The 21224-nt window shown below is 46.3% G+C and overlaps 1 protein-coding gene across 1 annotated transcript; it reads right to left on the reverse strand.

The window, feature by feature from the left end:
• Eif4ebp2 (eukaryotic translation initiation factor 4E binding protein 2) lies at positions 1-21224 on the reverse strand. The gene is made up of 3 exons (XM_055598874.1): positions 20838-21224; positions 6960-7145; positions 1-5600 (listed from the first exon to the last, which is right to left on the reverse strand). The coding sequence occupies exons 1-3, from the start codon at positions 20980-20982 to the stop codon at positions 5569-5571; spliced, it is 363 nt and encodes a 120-aa protein (XP_055454849.1). The 5' UTR covers positions 20983-21224; the 3' UTR covers positions 1-5568.

Consider the following 21224-nt stretch of genomic DNA (forward strand, 5'->3'; position numbering starts at 1 on the left):
TCAATATTCAAGGTCTTTATTTAACTGTAACAGCAACCGTCGGTGAGGATTTTTTTCCTTAGTTCCAAACACCTGCTAGTTTGGAAGGACATTAAGAAAACAAACTGGTCATAGAATCACACAGCATTGCTGACAGTGAATGAAAGGAAGTGAGGGGACAGCACACCAGGGAAACAAAGGGGAGGACCAAGGAAAGCACTGGCAGCCTCTGAAACCCTGTTCCACATGGTTAGGACTGCAGCAGTAAACAGGTAAGCGCATATAGGAAACGCATAAAAAGATTCTTAAAATGGACAACTGGGGATTGGAGTCCTTGGGGCATTTCAAGTTGCCTTCTTTAAGGCTTACTGGAGCTGGCCTGGGTGCCAGTAAGTGGGGTAAAGGCATTGGCATGAGCCAGTGTGGTCCCGATGGCCCCTGCCTCCTGCTGGTGGCCCCATTGTCCTGCTCTCCAGTCATAGCCCCTAGGCCAGGGTTGGGCAGTTTTTAAAAGACTGAAAATGGAAAGGAAAGAGGGTTTAGAGGCAAGAATGGGCAGTCTGTGCTAGATTCATGGAATTTTCTAAGTTTGCAATGCCCAGAAAATTGGGTCTGGAGCCCTGGCAGGAGCTCCCTTTGGAAATATCAGCACAGCCAAATATCTACCAGACATCTAGTCTCAACCCTTCCACCTCAGAAAAGTGAACAGGAGTTTGCATCCCCTGGGAAATGTTTCAGCTCAGTAGCCTTTTTCTACTGGGCACACAGTATGGCCTACTAGGGTTGCAGGAAGTGCTGAGCAAGCAGAGAAAAACCAGGGACCACCCGAAGACTTCAAAAATTGAGTTCTGCCAACAGGCACCAGTTTCTAGGAACTGCCTAAAGGAAAGCTACAGCTTCAGAGTAGAAAAGGTATCTTGATTGGTCATCTGGAAAAATGAGGACCTGTCAGCCATCCTTACAGTCTTCAGTCAAGTGTCTGTGAGCTAGCCTCAATAATGTCCACCACTCACGAAACCCATTGCCAGAGCAGGAAGCACACCTGGATGGGAAGCACTGAAGGACTGACTCAACTGCAGGAACCAAGGGGAAAAAAAAATAGCTGAAGGCTAGGGGCAACCATGCCCTACTCAGACAGAACTTCTACCCCTAAGAAATGGTGTTCCTCCACTACAAATCCCACCTTCCCATGGGAAGGATGGGCTGGTGATTGAGTTTCGCAGATTAATAAATAGCTGCCATGGGCACGGAGTCCAAGAAACTCACCAAAGAACTTGGATTACATGAAGACAGTGGTGCCTTCCCTCTAAAGGGAGTGAAGAGGGTTATACCAGACCCCCATCAAGTAGCCAGCACTCAAGATGGAGATAGGAAGGAGCTTCCATCGCTGATACATGGCAGCCAACACCTGAGCCTTTCTGGACTTTCACTGGAGCCCAATGGAACTGAGAAGGCTGAGAAGCCCAAAGACAGTACCCCTATTCCCTGCCCCTCTGCAGATTAGAAAGAAGCCTATATAATTCACTAGTACCTCAAGCACATGCTAAAGCAGGTATGACTACAGAGAAGCAAATGGTAAAGGACAGAGCACGAATCCAAACAAGAGCCTCCATCTAAGAATGGTGAGAATGGCTAGCAGGAACAAGCAGACATTCCGTGAGGTCTGAGGCGCTGACAAGCTACCTCTTAAGCTTCCCTTATGGGTGAAACCAAAGACTGGTTCTTTTTAGGCAACCAGAAGGCAATGGGCTAGCCTGCATGCTGCACTGACCTGGTATTCAAGTATACAGAGACACTTGCCTTCTCAGGAGTTGCTGGCTTATGGACAAGCTGCTTCTGGTGGAGATCTTGACCACTGACTCAGGTGGTACCTGGCTTCCATACCATCTCCCAGAACCAGAACTGCTTCTTGTTCTGCAGCTCAAATATATGAAATCCAACATCCTTTGACCTGTCTGACAAGTCTTACTCCAGTTAAGAAAGTTTGTATGGCTCCATACAAACACCCCAATTCCTTTTGTCAATTCTTGGCTCAAGGACAACAGAAGTCGTAAGTGACACTTAAAGAGGACACTTCAGAGACTTGCAAAGCAAGCATTCTTGAGAAGATAGGCAGAAGAGGTCACAACAGATCTGGGAATCTTCATTTCCTGCCACCTGTCTTAAGATATGCTTTGGGGAAAGAGAAGTCTGTCTTCTATCCCAGTTTGGTCTCACCACAGAGGGCTGTTTTGATAGCAATGTGCACCCAGCTTATGGCTGTAACTATCTCCACCTTCCTCATCACCTATTTTTCTCCTGGTAGGATGTGGTGGTTTAAAGGCACTGCAACTTCCTTCTTACCCACCTTTCTTTGCGATCAGTCATTCAGGAGGAAGTCAGGTGCTCTTATCCCACAGAAATCCATATGGGGAGTGACCAAAAAAGGCATCCCATTGATAGCCACAAAAAAATGGGGGATTCTAAAGCTCCAGATGAGAGCAGCCCCGACCTATACCCTACCTGCATCATCATGAGACCCTATGCTAAAACCTCCGTGCTAAGCAACCCCCAAGACCCTATGGAGAAGACTCTAAGCTTGCAGGTAATTTGTTACACAGCAATAGATAACTCGTAATATGTAGAAGTACAGAACTCTTGCCAGCTTTCCCATTCCTGTGCCCTGGAGAAGCAGCACCTATTTCAGTAGAACTAAGAAGGAAGAATATTACTGGGAACTGTGTCTCCTGCTGGGGCTGGAGGGAGGTTCTTCCTCATGATGGCTGATTGTCCCCACAAGTGCAGAAACTTAACCTTCAGAGAAATAGCACAGAGGGTCACTAAGATTTTAAAAGTTGTCTCACTCAGGTGGGAGCCTGGCAGATTAGGGCATCACAGACCTCTACTGTGAGGCTCTCTGAACACCCAGAGGTGAACCCTGCACTGGACTCTGCTTACTAGAAATTGGCTCCTGTGCAAAGATGCTGCCTGTTGAAAGCTTGTCTTGTGCAATTACCTTACAATGCTGATTTATAGAGGTCAAAGAATGGTTAATGGCAGCCTTCAGATAAGGCCCATACCCAGCAGCAAGGGGTGCTGGCAGAGGACACAAGGCTAGAAAGCTCTACACCATGAAGGTGACAGTCTAAAGAAAACTAGAAACGTGTGCTGACTGGAGAGGAGGTGCAGATGCAGACAGACCCCAGAAGACGGTAAGAAAAGGGAAACAGTTTCTGGATCCCAACTCCCATGACTCAAATCCATTCCCAGTTGTGGGTCCAGGAGGAAGCCACTCAGCGGCAGACAGTCGTTCAGTGAGGAAGCAGATGTCCTTTTCCCATGGGGTACCACCAGTGTGTGAAGAATTGTGAGCCTTGCTCCCAAACAATCAAGCTCCAGAGTACAAGAGGTCCTGAGCAAGCTTCTTATACCAATTACAGCACAACTTACGTCTTTCCAAGACTCCATATTAAATGAAATTTGGGAGTTTAATTAAAAACACAACAGATACATTTAACAGAGAAACAAAACTCTTCTGATTATCACCATGGAGACTCCAAAAATCCCCAAGCATTGGAGACCCCGCTTATTCCTGAGACAGTGACCGTCACAGAGGGTTGCACTCTGAGCTATTCACATTGTGTAGCAAAACAAAACCAAAAAAAAAACAAAAAACAAAAAACAAAACCAAAAAACAAAACAAAAAAAAAACAGAACCAAGATTTGAAGATGTCCTTTCTTTTTCCAAATTAGAGTCTTTCCATGGTTCAAAAGAAAAGCAAGCCGCTTTCTTTCCCAGACAATGGGGATCTAAAATGTTACTAAGAGGGCTTAGTAACCAGAAACTCCCAGGAAACCAGTGGTTGCTTTACTGTCTCCTTAAGGAGGATGGATCTCCTGTGATCTCCATGTCAGCCCACAGTATTAGGAGAGGGGATGGGGAGGAGGAAGAGCAAGAGAGCAGAGGAGTAAAGGAAAGGAAGGAAGCTTTCTTCAACAACTCACAGCAAGGCAGACTGGTCCAGTTTCACAAAATAGCCACTCTACAACTCCAAATAGCCCTCAAAACTTGAGGGCACAGGAAAGCGCTCAGAGGAACTATGAAAGACAAAGGACAGACTTGCCTAGAAACATTTTAATAACCTTCCCAATACTGGAAGATGTTTCGTTAAAAAAGTTGCAGTTCAAAATTGTACTGAAAGCTTATCTAAAAATAGGTCTGTAGTCATCTTAAAAATAAAAGGTCTCTCCTCTGATAAGGAGTGACGGATATTATAAGATACCAAACATGTGAGGTATCTTTGATGTAGATTTAAAAAATGGCCTGGTGGAAGAACCAGAAGGAAAGAGATGAAGGAAAAAGGGAAGAAGGGAAGGACAGAAGGACAGATGAACGATGAGAATGTATAATGAGAAGGGCAAGAAACCTGGGAGGAATGCATTTTTCAGCCCATGCTTCTCTCTCAGCAGCCAAGCACAAAGCAAATTCCAAGTGTGGGAGGAATATAAGGGGAAGTGAACTTTAATTCAAAATATAATAACCTGCAGGACACCAAACCTACTAAGATCCACCGGGTTTTAAAACCATGACTACTTGTGTGGCTCAGTCCTCTTCAAAAGTACTGATATATTCCCAGGCAGATCACTATGACCAAACTGTAGCCACCAGGCAAAGGTTGGCACTTCTGCTCTGAGAAGAAAGCCATAGGCTGTCTCAGAGTGAAGAGGACTCTGCCAGCAATATGCAGGTAGAAAGAATAGCAGATAGGCAAAGACCAGCTGTCACAAAGGGTCCCTTCAGGAATAGGGCTTAAAAAAAAAAAAAAATACCTGTGCCACCGGGAATAATGGCACATGCCTTTAATCCCAGCACTCAGGAGGCAGAGGCAGGTAGATCTCTATGAGTTTGAGGCCAGCTAGGACAGAGAAACCCTGTCTCAAAAAAACAAAAAACAAACCCATGCCAATGAATTGGTAAAGGAATGGGGAGACGAGCTATCACATCCATGACAGAAGCCTTCCTCCCAGAGGAAAAGGAGGCTGATGTCACATGTCCCAGGAATGCAGCTGGAGGTGCCGGAGGTACAGAAGCTGTGCTCCAGTGCAGAGACAAACATCTCCAGGGATAGGGCAAGCAGCTCATTCTGTTTTATCACTTCCACCAGGCGGTTTAAAAACTTCCCCTCCCCCCAAGCACTCAAATCACCGGCAGGATGCAGGGAGGGAAGGCAGAAGAGAGCACAGGACAGCAGTGGGCACTAAACCTCCTTTCCTCCTAGCCACCCCAGGCAGAGGTGTTGCCCAAGGAATCTCCTAGACTTGGGGCAAATCTGAAGGGGATAGAAAGATTCTTGGGAAATGACCATGGAAGCTACAGGGCCTGTTTTCCTCTGGTCAGGTCCACAGAATAATCCAAGGGCTTTCAACCTAACCTTAACTGGGCAGAGGGCAGGAAACAGGGGAAGATGTGGTCTGATGGAACGCATCTCCCATCATTTGGCACCAGAGGGAGGGGAGGGAGAGCTGGAGAGTCTTTGTTCACTGTTCCTATTGGCCCAGTCAGGCACACACAGGCCGATGCGTGTGGCCTCCTTCAACACTGCAGCAGAGTCAGATGTCCATTTCAAACTGAGCCTCATCCCCTGGTTAGAAGGAAAGAAATGAGAAGTTTAGTACAAAAGGAAATGGCAAAGTTGTTTCTAATATCTTTCTCTACCTGGAAGGGCAAAACTAATACTAACTGTCTCACTCTGTGGCCTCATGACATCTACTCCTGAATGCAATACTAGCACTCAGATTCAATACTAAATTTGAGGTGAGCCTGGGGTATATAGCAAGACCCTGTCTCAGCACCGAAACTGATTTATTTTATTTTGGGTGATCTATTTCACCTGGGTGGGTGTGGAGAGCAAAGTGGTCACACCAAGAAAGATACAAGGGGGTATTTCCAGTTGCTTTTCCACAAACCAATACACTGCAGCTCCTGGTTGCTATCAAATGAGCACACTCTCTGGAGGCTTTGATCTCAGCTCTGCTCTAAACTGACACTTGCAGCAGGGATCGCAGCTTATACTGTAGTGCAGGTACTGGGGAAGCTGAGGCAGGAAAATGGCTACAAGTCTGAGTGAGGCCAATCTAGGCTTCATGGTGAGTTCTCTGTAGCCTAGGCTAAGAGTGAGACCTGTCTCAAAAACAAACAAACAACAACAACAACAAAAACCCACAACCAACCACCAAACACCTCATCTGGAGCTGCAGAGAACATGAAGCACAAAGTCTGAGGTGAGTGCAGACACCACCTCACCTCATCCCACTACAAAGGTGCAGGGCAGACCCCTAATAAAGTCACTCTGGATATCGGATCTGTTTTGTTTTTTCTTTTTCTTTCTTTTTTTGTTTTGTGGAGACACGGCTTCTCTGTGTAGCCCTGGTTGTCCTGGAGTTTGCTCAATAGACCAGGCTGCCCTCAAACTCACAGATCCACCTAAAATTACAGGTGAGAGCTACCACCACCTGGTCACGTTTATTATCTGGGTTGGTGGAGAAAGGAGGCCTAAGATTCTTTTCTGGGTGCATGTGTGCGTGTGCACACTTGCTCATCATGGAGGTCGAAGGAGCAGCATGTGTGCAATCATGTCTATGTAAGGGGAAGGCCTAGAAAATAAAGCCGCTGACAGGCAGGCTTTGGGTTACCATCCTAAATTTTTTTTCCCCTTAAGGCAGTATCTACCTATGTAGCCCTGGCTGGCCTCAACTCATGAAAATCTGCCTATCTCTGCCTCCTGAGCGCTGGGACTGAAGGCATGTACTACTACCACACTTGCCTTCCATCGCGACTTGACTGTTTTTCCCCATACAGTTAGATGGAAACTGAAAGCATTTTAGACGTTAGAGGGAGAAACAATCAGACATACACCAAACATCAGTTGTGCTTTGATGAAGCAACATTTCCCACTCTACAGAAAACCCTGGAGCCCCTCATTCCACAGGCCGCCCCTCACCAACTGTGTGCTTCCTGTCATGATTGTTCAGGTTGTTCAAGTTGTTCACTTCTACTTTTGAGTCTTCAATTAAGGTGCCAGGACTGGTGACTCCAGGGATATTGGGCAAATGGCAAGGTGGGGTCTGTGCCATGGGAGAATTGCGACGGTCCAACAGAAACTTTCGGTCATAAATGATTCGTGTTCCTGAAAAATAGGGTTGAAGGAGTTTCAAATAAATTAAGGCACCGACACAACGGCTACTCAGGCTGGCTACCCGTGTGGCTCAGTCCTCTTCAGAGGCCACTGATCTATTCTGAGGAGAGCGCTGTGACCAAGCTGGACCTACCAGGTGGAGGTCAGTGTTGGAACTTCTGTTCTGAGAGCAGACAAAGCCATGGGGTGTCTCAGAGCAAAGAGGACTCTGCCAGCAAGATGCAGGTAGAAAGAATGGTCGATAGATAAAGACCAGCTGTCTGTCACCAAGAAATTCTTTCAAATGCTACCTAATTAACCACCTTAAAGGGGTCAACTTGGTCAAGAGAAGAGTCTACCTTATTCCCCTGGGAAACTCTTGTTGGTTCCTCAACACTCAGCTCCAATGCCACTTCCTCCAGGAAGCCATCTCCCTCCCTTCACCCATTCTTTTTACATCATTCAATCCATCGACTTTTTTCAGGATGCCTGCTACGTCTGTGCCTGTCTACAGACTTCATGCTCTATGTATGGCAGCTCTGTCCTATTTTTTTTTAACGACAGATAGCCTAACACCTCAATATTCAAAAGAAAAAATTTATTTTTTCTTTCTCATCATCCTCCTTCTAAAGAAATTTAACCTGGGTTGGATTTAAATCTTGTTTCAGCCACTTATTGACTAGACCAACAAATTAACTCCCAAAAAGTTTTTGTTAATGATTTATTTATTATTATTTTATCTATGCTGGTATTTTGCCTCCATGTATGTCTGTGTGAAGGTGTTGGACTTCCTGGGACTGGAGTTACAGTCAAGTTGTGAGCTGCCCTATGGGTGCTGGAAATTGAACCAAGGCCCTCTAGAAAAGCCGCCAGAACTTTCAACTGCTGAGCCATCTCTCCAGCCTCCATCACAACAGGTTTTTTTGTTTTTTTGTTTTTGGGGGACAGGGTTTCTCTGTGTAACCTTGGCTATCCTGGACTTGCTTTGTAGATCAGGCTGGCCTTGAATTTATAGAGATCTGTCTGCCTGCCTTCCCTGGTACAGGAATTACAGTCATGCGTGACCATGACATGCAAGACAAATTTCTTAAAGAACAACCAAACACAAACAAGTATGTGAAAAAGTAGATCTCCACCTTTCTATTAAAGGTTAACCAATGGCCAGATGGTGGCGCATGCCTGTAATTCCAGCCTGGTCTACACACTGCTGAAAGAAGCTTGGCGGCTAGCCTCCTCCCTAGAAAGATGGTCACCATATTCCCTCAAATGTGGACCTGAAGGATGGCTTAGCAGCTAGAGGCACTTGCTGCCAAGCCTGGCCATCTGAGTTCAATCCAGGGTCTCACATGGTGGAAAAGAGACGAGTGGCCTCCAAAGTTTATCTTTTTTGAAAACAAGATTTATTTATTCCTAATTTATACATGAGCGTTTTACCTGTGTGTTTACCTAATGTACTGAGAAGCTAAAAGGTACTGAATCCCCTGGAACTGTAGTTACTGATATTATGAGCAACCATATGGGTGCTGGGAACAGAACCCAAATCCTCTTGAAGATCTTCTAGTGCTCTTAAAACATTGAGCCATCCCTCCAGCCCCAGAAGTTGTCCTCTGACCTCTGCACACACTATGGCAAGTATGATCTCATCATACACACACACTAAATAAATAAAACGCGCAATTTACGGTCAGAGTCACCTGAGGTTTTTGTCAACTAGAGTACAAGAATCAGGAAAGCCTGCTGGCTGCAAGTTGTCTTATAGGTATAGTGCTTACAAGTTCTGCACTTGAAACTGAGGCAGGGGGGAACTGTTAAGCGTTCCAGGCCAGCCTGGACTTCAGCATGAGATCCTACCTCAATGTTCCCTGCTAAAAAAGGAAAAGAAGAAAAAGAAGAGGAGGAGAAGGAGGAGAGAGAAATGCACATCAGAAGCTCCCAACTCAACTTGCCAACAGGTGCATTAAAAGGTGCATAACACCACCAAATCTTTAGAGAAACACAAATCAAAACTGCAGGAACCTCAAACCTGGCAAATGTTTATTATCAAAATCATAAGAGGTAAGTGCTGGCCAGGATAAGAAAAGGGATGTGCTGCTGCTCTAGCTCACAGTGTACAGGCATTGGGGAAGATGAGATGGATATTCCTCAAAAAATTAAAACAGCAGTTTTATAGGATCTGCCCATCCCACCTGGGGTACAGCTACAAATAAATGAAATTGGTAGATCAGTCAGTCATTATGGCGAGTTCACTGTCTGTAAAAATGGGGGGAGGGCTGTACAATGTGGTCAACCTGGGATACACAGTAAGTTTCAGACCCGTCTGGGCTAGAGTGAGACCTTGTCTTAAAAGGCCCATAAACCAAGCAGAGTGAGGCGGTGGCATGCACTTTTAATCCCTGCGCCTGGAAGGTGGAGGCAGGTGGATCTTTGTGAGTTCAAGGTCAGTCTGGTCTACAGAGTGAGTTCTAGGACAGCCAGAACTTTTATATGGAGAAACCCTGTCTTGCAGGGGATGGGGGAAGCACCAAGTAAACCAAAAGACAAGAACAACAAACAACAAAAATAGGACAGGGTACAGTAAAATAGCTTCATCCCCTGGGGGATAAAAAAAAGCTGCAGTAATAACTCAGATAGGCATCTGAATTATGAGCAAGAAGGAAGACATTCTAGCTTGCAGAAGACTTGAGTTTGACTTAGGGTTTGAGAGTAGCTAGCATGGAACCTGTTTGTCATCCCTGCACCCAGCATGGGTTACAGTGAGTCTGCGGACGGTTAGGAACACAACAAAAACAGCAATAAACACAAAACCCTCGGGCTGTGTTCAGCCATGCTCTGTGCAGCTGAAGCTGTTACACTCAATTCACAGAGCCAAGGTTGATCCTGTGCTCCTCCAGGGTCCTCTCAGGTGTTCCCATGATACAATACCAGACTGTCTGAAGGTTTCTAGTGATGGGCGGGCTGACAGGAGGGGACTTCGGGAGAGAAAGAAGCTTGCAGTCATCCCTCCTTATGAAGATGCTAGTCTTATCACTGGAGTGCAACCCATCATGGTCTCATCTACACTTACCTCCCCACCATTCAGTTCCATCACACTGCATGGAAATTGCGGTCATAGCAGATTCTTTTCTAGCCACTCCAGCCTGATGCTTTCTAACCTGTTTGGAAATTCATGATCTGCTCATTATCATGCAATGTAGACCATGTCTTCTAACTACGGCCACACAACAATCTAATGTATTGTTATGCTTATATTCAGATAAATTGCAGGATAGTAGTCCCTCCTTTTCTGAGGTTTTGCTATGTTTTCAAAGTGCTAAGTGGAAAATCTTAAAGATTTTTTAAGTTTCAAATAACTTGCATTACAACAGCATAGTTTCAATTATTGTATCATCAGTTCCTATTGCTGCTCCAACTTAGAAATAAAGTGCATCACATCGAAGGACAGAGGACAGCAGAGAGGGCCTCTTGCTTCCTGCAGTGTCAAGCACCTGGAGGTCCGTCATTCTGAAACCCACGTCCATGGTCAGGAGAGATGTGGCAATGTGTGTGTCACACCTGTTAATCTCTTCATCAGCTGACACCGATTTAAGATCTAGATCCATGTACAGGTTATGGTGTTGACAGCCATTCTCCTGGAGCATGCTAAGTCACACACTAACTGCCTGAGGAACAACTTGCTAATTAGGCCCCCTTGCTCAAGTGCTTACTGTGCTCATTGTCTTTTCCATTACACATCACCTTTGAAGAAAGGCATCCAGATCTGACTTTTTACTGTATTTTAATCCTCTCTCTCTCTCTCTCCACACACACACACACACACACACACACACACACACACACAAATGCACACAGAGCTGAGTGAGGATGGAGCCCACTGTCTTACCTATGCGTATGTTAGGCAAGTACTGTACCACTAACTGAAATCTCCAGTATTATTTTTTTATATAACACACTAAAATGATTTGTAATTTTTCTTCTTCTTATATAGTTTACCCTTTGGTGGTTCTCTCTCCCATCTCTCTCCTTTCCCCAGTCCTACGAATTAAACCCAAAAGCATATGTTATGTGGTCATTGTTTGAGGCATAAAAAGTTTCTTTTGTTTTTTGTATTTTGAGACAGGGTTTTTCTGTGTAGTCCTGGCTGTCCTGGAACTCACTGTGTAACCAAGATGGCCTTGAACTCAGATTTGCCTGTCTCTGCCTCTGCTGGGATTAAAGGCATGTGCCACCATTGCACAGTTAAGTTTTTAAGTCCCCAGCTGGCTTGGAACTCTTGCAGCAACCAGCAGACACAAACACACAGACAGACACACAGACACATGGCTCTTATGTGCCACCATTTCAGGACCCAGTGTTTGTGATTTTGTGAGAGATCCAGGTTATGTTTTTAGCTACTGTCAGCTTATAGGTGGTCCCACTAGCATGCCTTCTGGGGGCTTAGCAACCTCAGATGTTATCACTTGCCGCCACCGCCAGGTGTGTGCCCGATAAAAAGAATCCCCCAGCCTCTCTTAGTCTTGCTGTCTCTTGGTCTCTCTGTTTCTCTCTGTCTCTTTCTCTGTCATAGGTGTCCTCACTGCCCTGCTTTCTCCTCCTCACCTCCCTTTTCCACAACAAACCTCCTTTATTTCAGATCTGTTGTATGGCATATTAACCATCATTATTATAAGTTACTGCTTGTGCTGCTTTAGATGTCAAATCTAAGAAATTTCTTAATCCAAGGTTGTGTTCTGTTGCCTGCTTTTCTAGGAACTCTACCTGTGAACTGTGGGTCCAAATTCAGTTTCTGTGTGTGGACAACCAGTTGTATAGGCATTACCTGCTGAAGAGCTTCCACTTGAATTGCTATGAGGGTCCTCCAAGTTCTTTCTACCAACAGCAAGTGCCTCTCATTTACTTAGTTGTCTTGAATTTCTTTCAACATTAATTTTTTAAATTACATTTTTATTTAGTGTGTGTGCACGTACATACACCTGTATACACAGGTTCGAGGGCAAAAATGCTATGAAGTGCATACAGGGGTCAGAGAACAACTTGAAGGAGTTGGTCTTCTCCTACCACATGGATCCTGGGGATCAAACTCAAGCTTGGCAGCAAGCTCCTTTACCCATGGTGCCATTTCAATGGCCACACAACATTTTGTAGTTCCCTAAGCACAAGTTTGAAAGTTTGACCAATTTTATTCAGTTGTGCCTGCTGAGCACAATTATTACATTGCTACACCAAATCATTGAATTTTGAATGACTGCAGGTTAAAGAATTTACCTATTATGTTGGTTACCTTCCACATGGAACACAAAAATAGCAAGCAGCATGTTAGTGATTAATAAGCACATGATCATTCCAAAGACCCTAACTACTGAAGAAAAAAAAAGTTAATTACCAGGAACAAATTCCTTTAGTTCCTAGTGGATACCTGTGTTTACTATAAAGAATCAAAGATTATTTGTTAAACATTAAAATATTCGGCAGAGTGCAGGGAATCTTATGAAAGAAGTGAAAAACAGTAAGATCTGGAGAGGACAGGAACTCCACAAGAACCAAAAAATCTGGGCACAGGGGTCTTTCCTGAGACTGATATTCCAACCAAGAACTATGCATGGAGATAACCTAAGACTCCTGCACAGATGTAGCCCATGGCAGTTCAGTATCCAAGTGGGTTCCATTGTGGTAGGAACAGGGACTGTCTCTGACATGAACTGATTGGCCTGCTCTTTAATTACCTCCCCCTGAGGGGGAAGCAGCATTACTAGGCCACAAAAGAAGAGAACGCAGCCACTCCTGATGAGACCTAATTGACTAGGATCAGAAGGAAGAAAAAGAAGTCCTCCCCTATCAGCGGAGTTGGGGAAGGGCATGCATGCAGAGGGTGGAGGAAGGGAGGGATTGGGACGGGAAGAGGGAGAGAACCACAGGGGGGATACAAAGTGAATAAAGTGTAATCAATAAAGAAAAAAAAAGATGAGGATAAAAAAACATTAAAATATTCAATGTTTCTGACACACATGAACTCACAGGCATACTTTTTTGGGTGGAAATAAGTGTCTCACTTTGTAACTCAGTCTGGCCTTGAACTCACAGCAATCTGGCTACCACACTTGGGAGTTCTAGGAGTGCAGTGCACAGACTGCAAATTAACTGGGTGGAGAGAAATTGCCTAGCATGGGCATGGCTGAGTCTCAACTCCAGAACAGCAAACACAGTAGAAAAAAATGATGCTTGTGCTCCTGAATTTACACAGAACAGAACTACGAGGGCAGCAGAAGCCATGAGCAGGGTCCTTCCCACTCAAAAGCTGAATGAGAACAATGGGTAGCTGGGTGGACAGTGGGCGCAGGACTCACTTGATGGACATGCTCGCCACCCTGATGCAGCCCCACCGCTGGAAAACAAAAGCCAACAAGATGATGGCTCAGTGGGTAGTAAAAGTACTTGGTGAACAAACCTGAAGCCCGGAGCTCAGTCCCTTGATCTCACAGTAGGATAAAACTGACATCTAAAGTAGTCATCCTCTGACTTCCACACTCGCACTTCGGCACACAGACCAGCAACGTGTGTTTGAGGGCACACTTCTTTAACCCCAGCACCTACACAGTGAATTTCGGGCAGCCAGACTGTCATGAAATAAAAATAAAACAAAACAAAACAACAACAAACCCAGCACTTGGCAAACAACTTTGGGCAGTTTATGGGAGTTCTTTATAAGATTTATTACGCATACTTCGGTCTATAGGTATGTCCACAAGAGTGCAGGTGTTCAGGGAAGCCAGAAGGTACTTAGCTCTTGGAGCTGGAGTTACAGGCAGCTATTAGGAACCTGATGTGGGTACTGGGAACTCCAGTCCTCTGCAAGAACAACTATGCTCTCAACCACTGAGGTCTCCTCAGCCCTGACCTATCTTTAGGCACGAGGGCAACAAAGAAATTAGTAGTAAGACAACCAGCAGCCAGGCACTTTAATGCACTCAGAAAGCTAGGCCTCCCCCACCCCCAGAACAGCAAAGAAGATGCAAAAACATGAAGGACTATGGGGAATTTATCCTTAGGAAGCTTTGTCTGTCTGTACCAGAGAGCCCAGAGAAGAAAATTTTAACAAATACGTTCTTCATAGAGGACTTCGATGAATAGACTGCTAAAAAGTTCTGTGGCTCACAATCCAAAGAAAACTAATAACTGTGTAAGTAAGCCAGAGGACCTCCGAGAAACTGGTGGTGGCCAAACCACATTTACTTTGCACAGCCACCAGATCCCTGAAGTACTAATAAAACAAAAATTGACAATGTTCTTTTAACAACTGGAGCTTGAAGCCTTTTGCCATGATGTGACTAAGTGCTGTGGCAAATGGGAATCTCCAAAGTTCTGTGGACGATCTACCAAATCATTTAAGCCCATGCCTAGTAACAAGAGCAAAGGTTACCAAACTTAAGTACCCAAGGATGGTCCCCATCTGATCACTGCAGGGCAAGAGAAGAAAGGCTACATCCTATTAGGAAGGCCCATTGTTGGGGAAATCTTGGAGAAGAGCTGACAGAAGCCCTCTTTACAAAGAACGCAAAGGAAGTCATGACACAGAAGATACAAGACTAGCATACATAAAGCCTGGGTGCAATCGCTGCATAAACACACAGGGCATGGGACTTCATGCTTGTAATCCTAGCACTCAGAAAGTAGAAGCAGTATCGTAAAGGTCATCAAAGGCTACACAGTTCTGGTCAGACTAGGCTTCAAGAGACCTTGTTTCAAATTAAAAAGAAAAAACAAAAACCAACTAATACTAAGTCCAAAATGGGGCATGACCTATAATCCAACTGGCCCGCCTAGGGAGTCTCTGGAAATCAGTCAACATGAAGCAACACCACTACTGTTTGGATTTGAACAGCCAGGGGGCAGATGCAAGCAGATCTGAGTTTGAGGCCAACCTGGTCTACAGAGTGAGTTCCACGCCAGCCAGGGCTACATATCAAGATCATCTCAAAAACAAACAAACAAACAAACAAACAAACAAAAACAAGCACTAAGGAAAGTAATGAATTTGGAAATGTCAGTCTAGGTCTTACCTACAATACAAGTCTCAAAAGAGCTTAGGTCCCATAAATAGAGAGGCAAAAATCCCCACAAGCATTTGCTCCCTCTAAAGAATTGGAGCTAGGAAGCCTGCCACTTACCAGCAGACTCAGCAAGGGCCAAGGCCTTTTCTCCTCCCGCTCGACAGATGGAGCAGCTTTCTACACAGAAATTTTCCTGTCTGACCTGCAAGGCTTTACACATACAAACCACTGAGCCTAGAGTCCACAAATCCCTCTGTGACACTACACTGCCTTCAGGACTCCAGCCCTACAAAAAAAGGTCTCTGCTGACTGACCTTGGGGTGCTGGTGTTAGTTTCTCCATGCCCCCTGAAGGCTGGTGGACAGAGGAGAGGCTGTGTTGCCCCATCAACAGCAGGGCTACCTTCCCTGTCACCCCACACCTGACCTACTACTATCTCCAAGTGTTGCCTTGATAAGGAACGACCTTGGTCTTCAACAGGCTTGCAAGCCAGTCCTTCTATATCCAGCACAAAAGCTGAAGGACAGACACCCTGGTAGGTGAACTCACAACTGAAGCTGTAGAATGGCATCCCATGGCAGCCTGTATTTTTGAGGAAAGTAGTTGCCATTTCCCCAGAACAAAAAAAACAAAGTTATGTGATGTACATCTCTCATTCACAATAATAAAGCGCTGTAGCTAAAGTTAAAATGCCAGGGAGATGACTCAGTGAACAAAAGCGTTTGTTACATAAGTGTGAAGATCTGAGTTCAGATCCCCAGCACCCATGTAAATGCTGGGTGTGACTCTTGGTGGCCTGTATTCCCAGAGCTTGTGAGTGGGTGGGTGGGGATGGGGAGTTACCAGACCACAATGCCTAACTAAGTCTCGCCAAAAACCAAACCTCTAGGTTCAGTGACAGACTCTGTCTAAAGGATAGGTAGAGAATGCAATGTTTTCCTCTGGCCTCTGCATAGGACCACAGGGGCACACACAAGGAATAGAAGAGAATGGAAGTTAAAGAAAGAGATTTTGTTGGCTCAGAATAAACAGGCCAAACTGACTGAGAAACCAGTACTGTTCATCCCTTCAAGAAAGGACCAGCTGAAAAAGCACATTTCCCCAATTCATCCCCCTCCCCCCATACACACAGGGTTTCTCTGTGTAGTCCTGGCTGTCCTAGACTTAATTTGTAGACCAGGCTGACTTCAAACTCATAGAGTTTGACTGCCTCTGTCTCCCTAGGGCACCACCATGCCCGGCTCCCAATATACTTTTAGATACAGCTCACTTTAGTCCAAAGGAGAATATATTCCCTTCTAGAGGCCTTCTCGTTTATTTCCAGATTCTCCCAATGGCCCTCAGGTAACTCTACCATAGGACACCAACAGCAGCAGAGAGGCAGGAGCCAGCTGGTGGGGAAGAGAGACAGAGAACACACAGATTTCAGACCACAGCAATTAGTGGCTCTCTGCTACTGTGTGCCGTATTCTTTCCCATAGCTGAAAATGTGATTAGGGAGAGAAGCAGAGGAAGGCTAAAATAGGTCATATACTTCCGCTTATTTTCCAGAGAAACATGGTGCTATCTAGCATTCAGGAGGTAGCAATGTCTCAAAAGGTCTGCCACGTTCCTTTGCCAGAAAGGTAAGCAAATAAGATGGAGGAAGAAAGTAGGTAGTGGTAAGACTGCTGATTCCAGGGCCACCTGCTGCCATTAACTGGCTGCACAGTACTAACAGGTTAGTTTCTTTGGGTCTCAGGGCTGTTTAATTATACAATGAACTCATTAGGGTCCTCCCTCCAGAGCTACCTGCCTAGTAGTATATAAGAAAACTCAACTACTGGAACAAGCTCACCTTCCATGAAGGCAGAAGCAGCTTCTACTGTGTGAACCAACTACCATCCATTGCTCCATGGATAGACAGGAGAAAACAATCTTTCCTGTCCCTCAGTAATGAGAAGAGTCCCCTTACATCAGCAAAAGCAGCTCAAGAATGTCACAGCAAGTGTGATTCTAGCTCAGCTCTCATTTCCAAACCACAGAGGGGAAATTTAAGAAACCTTCCAGGTGGGCTGCTTACTCTGGGTCTCCAACCAATAAAGGAGTCTTGCCCTACCAAGGCCAATCTTACAAGGCATTCAACAAATCAAACAAGATCCTGAAATGGTCCCCAAGGGTGTGACACCAGATTTTCAGAAGCCTGAGGCAGGAAATGCACTCCCTTCCCTTCTCACTAAACAGAAATTTCCAATCCAAGCCTGAGGTTTTCAGGTCTGAAATATGTAAGTCAGTCACTTGGCTATGCTGTTCCAATGCAAACTTCAAATCCTACCGGAAGCCTCCATTCCTTTGAAATCAAGATCTGAAGCCCATGAGGAGCAAGGACTACATTTAATATTTTTTGGAGGCAGGGTGTCATGTAGCCCAGGTTGGCCTAACCATCTAGCATAAACTGGCTTGGAATTCTTGATCCTTTCTTTCTCTTTGTCTATAGTGCTGGGCTTACAGGCCCGTGCCACCTGTCTGGGCCTGCTGTCTAGTTTCCTGTAAAGTGCTGCCCATAAAACCCACTGAAGATCTACGGAGATGAAATGACATAGTGAGAGAGAAAGAGATAAAGCATCAGAGGGAAGAAAATTTCCAAAGTAGGAGGCAGTGGGATAACTCATAGGTAAAGGTGCTCAACCACACAAGCCTGATTACCTGAGTTTGCTCCCAGAAACTCCAGTGGAAGGAGATCAAAAGTTGCCCTCTGACCTCCTCTGACACACCCACCCACAAACTAATACACCTCTTTTTCAAAGTGAGTATGTTCAAGTGTGCAGATGCTGGTGAAGAACAGACAAGAACATGAGATCTCCTGGAGCTGGAGTTACAGGATGCCCAGTGTGGATCATGGGAACTGAACTCAGGTCTTCCGCAAGACTGGCAGGCACACTCCTAACTGCTGAGGCTCCTCTCTAGCCCCAATAAAGGCCACTTAAAAATCATTCCAAAGGGGAAAACATCAATAAACACTGCACACCTAGACAGCACCGAGCTATCTGCTATAAAGACTACTTAGCTGGCCATGGTGGTACATACTTTTGTTGTTGTTGTTTTTTTGAGACAGTTTCTGTGGAGCCTCGACTGTCCTGGCTGATTTGTAGACCAGGCTGGCCTCCCATCGTTCTACCTGCCTCTATCTCCCTAAGCACTGGGATTGAAGGTGTGGGCCCATTAGTGGCACATACTTTTAAACTTAGCACTAGAGAGGCAGAGGCAGGAGGGACCACTGAGTTTGAGGCTGGCCTGGTCTACTAGACAGGGCTACACAATGAGGCCCTGTCTCAAAAACAAACAAACAAACAAACAAAAAAAACCCTCAAACACTCAAAAGGGCTCGCAGCTCCAACTTCTATTGTGCCATCTCCTTACAAACAGGAAGCAAGCTGTCCTGCACTAATATCCAAAGGCTGTGCTAGGCAAGGAGCCCTTTAATGCCACTGCTTGGGAGACAGAGGCAGGTGTATCTCTGTGAGTGCCAGGACAGCCAGGGAGATAAAGTGAGACCCTACCTCCAAAACAAACAAACAGCTATGTGCAGAAGCTCTCCAGAGGCAGGGTAAGTAGTACTCGCTGCAGTTGTGACTCTGCAGCAGAAGGACAGATGACGGTATTTCAGCAGACCTTCCCAAGCACTTCTGAGACCGCTTCTGTCTTTGGGCAAGGCTTAAAGACTATGTGCCTTTCCTACTCTTAAAAGCACAGCAGCTCAGCGTTTGAAATAGGACCACGAGGTTTTCCCTTTCTGAATCTTCCCTCAGGAGAGAAAGATTAACATCCTGCTAAAAGTATGGTTCCTCCCCAAGCAAATTCAATGCACCTGTTACTGTGACATGTGTTCTGAACGGCTACAAGCATGTGTACCTTGCTGACCAATGCCACAAAGAACTCGGGAGGAGACAACATCTCTCTCCACCACCTTAGAAATAAATCTTTTTTTGTAAGACATGGTCTCACTACGGAGCCTTGGCTGTCCTGGAGCTCATTAAGTAAAATGGGCTAGCCTTGGACTCACAGAGATCAACCTGCCTTTGCCTCGCCTGTACTGGCCACTAATCTGTTTCTTAAAAGTTACCAGCTCAAGTTAAGACACTTCCATCTGGGCTTACCAACATATCTCATGATTCTTGTTACACCAAATATGGAGCGACACACACCAGTAAATCCCAGCATGCAGGAGGCAGAGGCAAGAAGATTGTGGGTTTGAGGATCACATAAAAAGGTCCAAGTAGTGTGAACCATATGGTGAAACACTGCCTCAACAAATAGAAGGAACGAAAGACTAAAACCTGTCGGTCTTCAATAGACCAAACCAGAAAGGTTTCTTCAACAACTTAAGCCACTGCTTCCTCAACAGCTGACCTGTCTTGCCCATTCTTGAACCTGACTCTCCCTAAGAAACGAGAACTTCCTCCTGCCTGGGTCATTCTGAAGGTCATTCAGGGCACTCATCCTTTTCTGCCATCCTTTCTAGACTGGCCTGGCTAGATCCTCTGCCAACTTTTCGCCTAGATTTGTTTGCTTTGATTTTTTTGTTTTGTTTTGAGACAGGGTCTGACACCATAGCACAGGCTGTCGCTGAGCTCATTATGTAGCTGGGGCTGGCCTTAAGCTGCGATCCTCCTGCTGCTTCTTCCTGGAGTACTGGGATCACAGCCCAAAGCTACCACACACAGCCTTCTGGGTTGCTATCTCTTGGTGTTGGTAAGCAGGTCCTCTTACTCTGTACCTTCTCATTACACAAGATTATAGGATGACTAGCCCCAATTGCAAGTGATTGGCTGAAGTGAACTTGAGACCCCTACCCCATGGTCAAGACTACCAACTCCATAAACTACAGGGACTGCTAACCAAATCTTCACCCTCTAGCCAAAGGCCAGATCCCAGGTCACCAAAAGGCGGCAAAGTTCTGAGATTAGAAAATGACGGCCAGTCCCCTTCATTAAGGCCCTGAAGAACCCTTTCCAGGCTCCTCCCTCGAGAGAATGGCCCAGAAAGGAGAAAAACAACCTTTGCGCTTCCTTCTACTCGTGACCAATTGAACACGTTTCACCTTTTCTCCAGTGCTGGTAGTAAACAGTTTAGGGCCATCTTTTGAAAAGCAATGCCAGGAATCTCCCTTTACGCCGCCTCTCTCTACAAGACCCTTCCCTAGGATCAAGCAACCTAACCTGAATAGTGTGTGCTGTTTGACAAAGCACCCTTCCACAATCTTAGAATTGCTCCCCGAAAGCTCTGGTCTGAAAACTGACCGCGTCTCCACAAAGGAGACAGCATAGGAGCTATTTTACCCCCACTTCTCCCGGTCTGGGGCTCCCCCGACCAGTGATGACTCCTCCAACAAAGTAAACAATGCTGTCAAAGGAGGATAACGCTGGGCGAGGTATACACAGTGCATGCCAGCCTCGTCCCGGGACTCTAAGCGCGGCCAGACGAGTCATCTTACGGTTCTGCGCCAGATTTCTTTCTCTCCGACCTCCCTCCCCCAAAGCCCGTAGGGCAGCTCCACAGGCAAGCCCCGCCGCGCAGAGTGCTCGGCCTGTAGCACAGTCCGGCGGCGGAGAGGAAGCTGTAGGTCGAGTATACAGTGCCACGCGCCAACCCGATGGCGGGCAGGCCCGGAGCTGCTCACCTCCCGGCGTTGTAGAGAACAGCGTCCCCCCGGGCGTGGTGCAGTAGTCCTGAGGTAGCTGCGCGGCGTCGCTGATAGCCACGGTGCGGGTGGGGATGGCGCGGCTCTGGCTGGGCTGGTGACCACCGCCGGCCGACGCGGACATGGCTCCGGCGCGGGCTTGAGGCTTTGTGCGGCGGCGGCGGCGGCGGCGGCGGCGGGGCCGGGCGGCTCTGGCTCCTCTCGCGGGCGGAAGAGCGCTCTAGCCTCTCAGCTCTCCGGCTCTTGCTCGGTCGTCTCGCTGCGCTCCCGCTTCCGCCGCCGCCGCCGCCGCCGCCGCCCGGTCCTCCGGCCTCTGCCCGCAGCCTCAGCAGCAGCAGCAGCAGCAGCAGCAGCAGCGGCAGCGGC

This window comes from Psammomys obesus, unplaced genomic scaffold (genome assembly GCF_907164565.1).
Source record: "Psammomys obesus unplaced genomic scaffold, mPsaObe1.curated_primary_1811, whole genome shotgun sequence".
Lineage (NCBI taxonomy): Eukaryota > Metazoa > Chordata > Mammalia > Rodentia > Muridae > Psammomys > Psammomys obesus.

Excerpts from the sequence above, each read along its gene's own strand:
- Eif4ebp2 (XM_055598874.1), bottom strand. The coding sequence starts at position 20,982 with ATGTCCGCGTCGGCCGGCGGTGGTCACCAGCCCAGCCAGAGCCGCGCC. Across the intron at positions 7,146-20,837 it reads GTTCTCTACAACGCCGGGAG|GAACACGAATCATTTATGAC; the intron begins GTGAGCAGCTCC and ends CCTATTTTTCAG. Across the intron at positions 5,601-6,959 it reads TGACAGGAAGCACACAGTTG|GGGATGAGGCTCAGTTTGAA; the intron begins GTGAGGGGCGGC and ends CCTTCTAACCAG.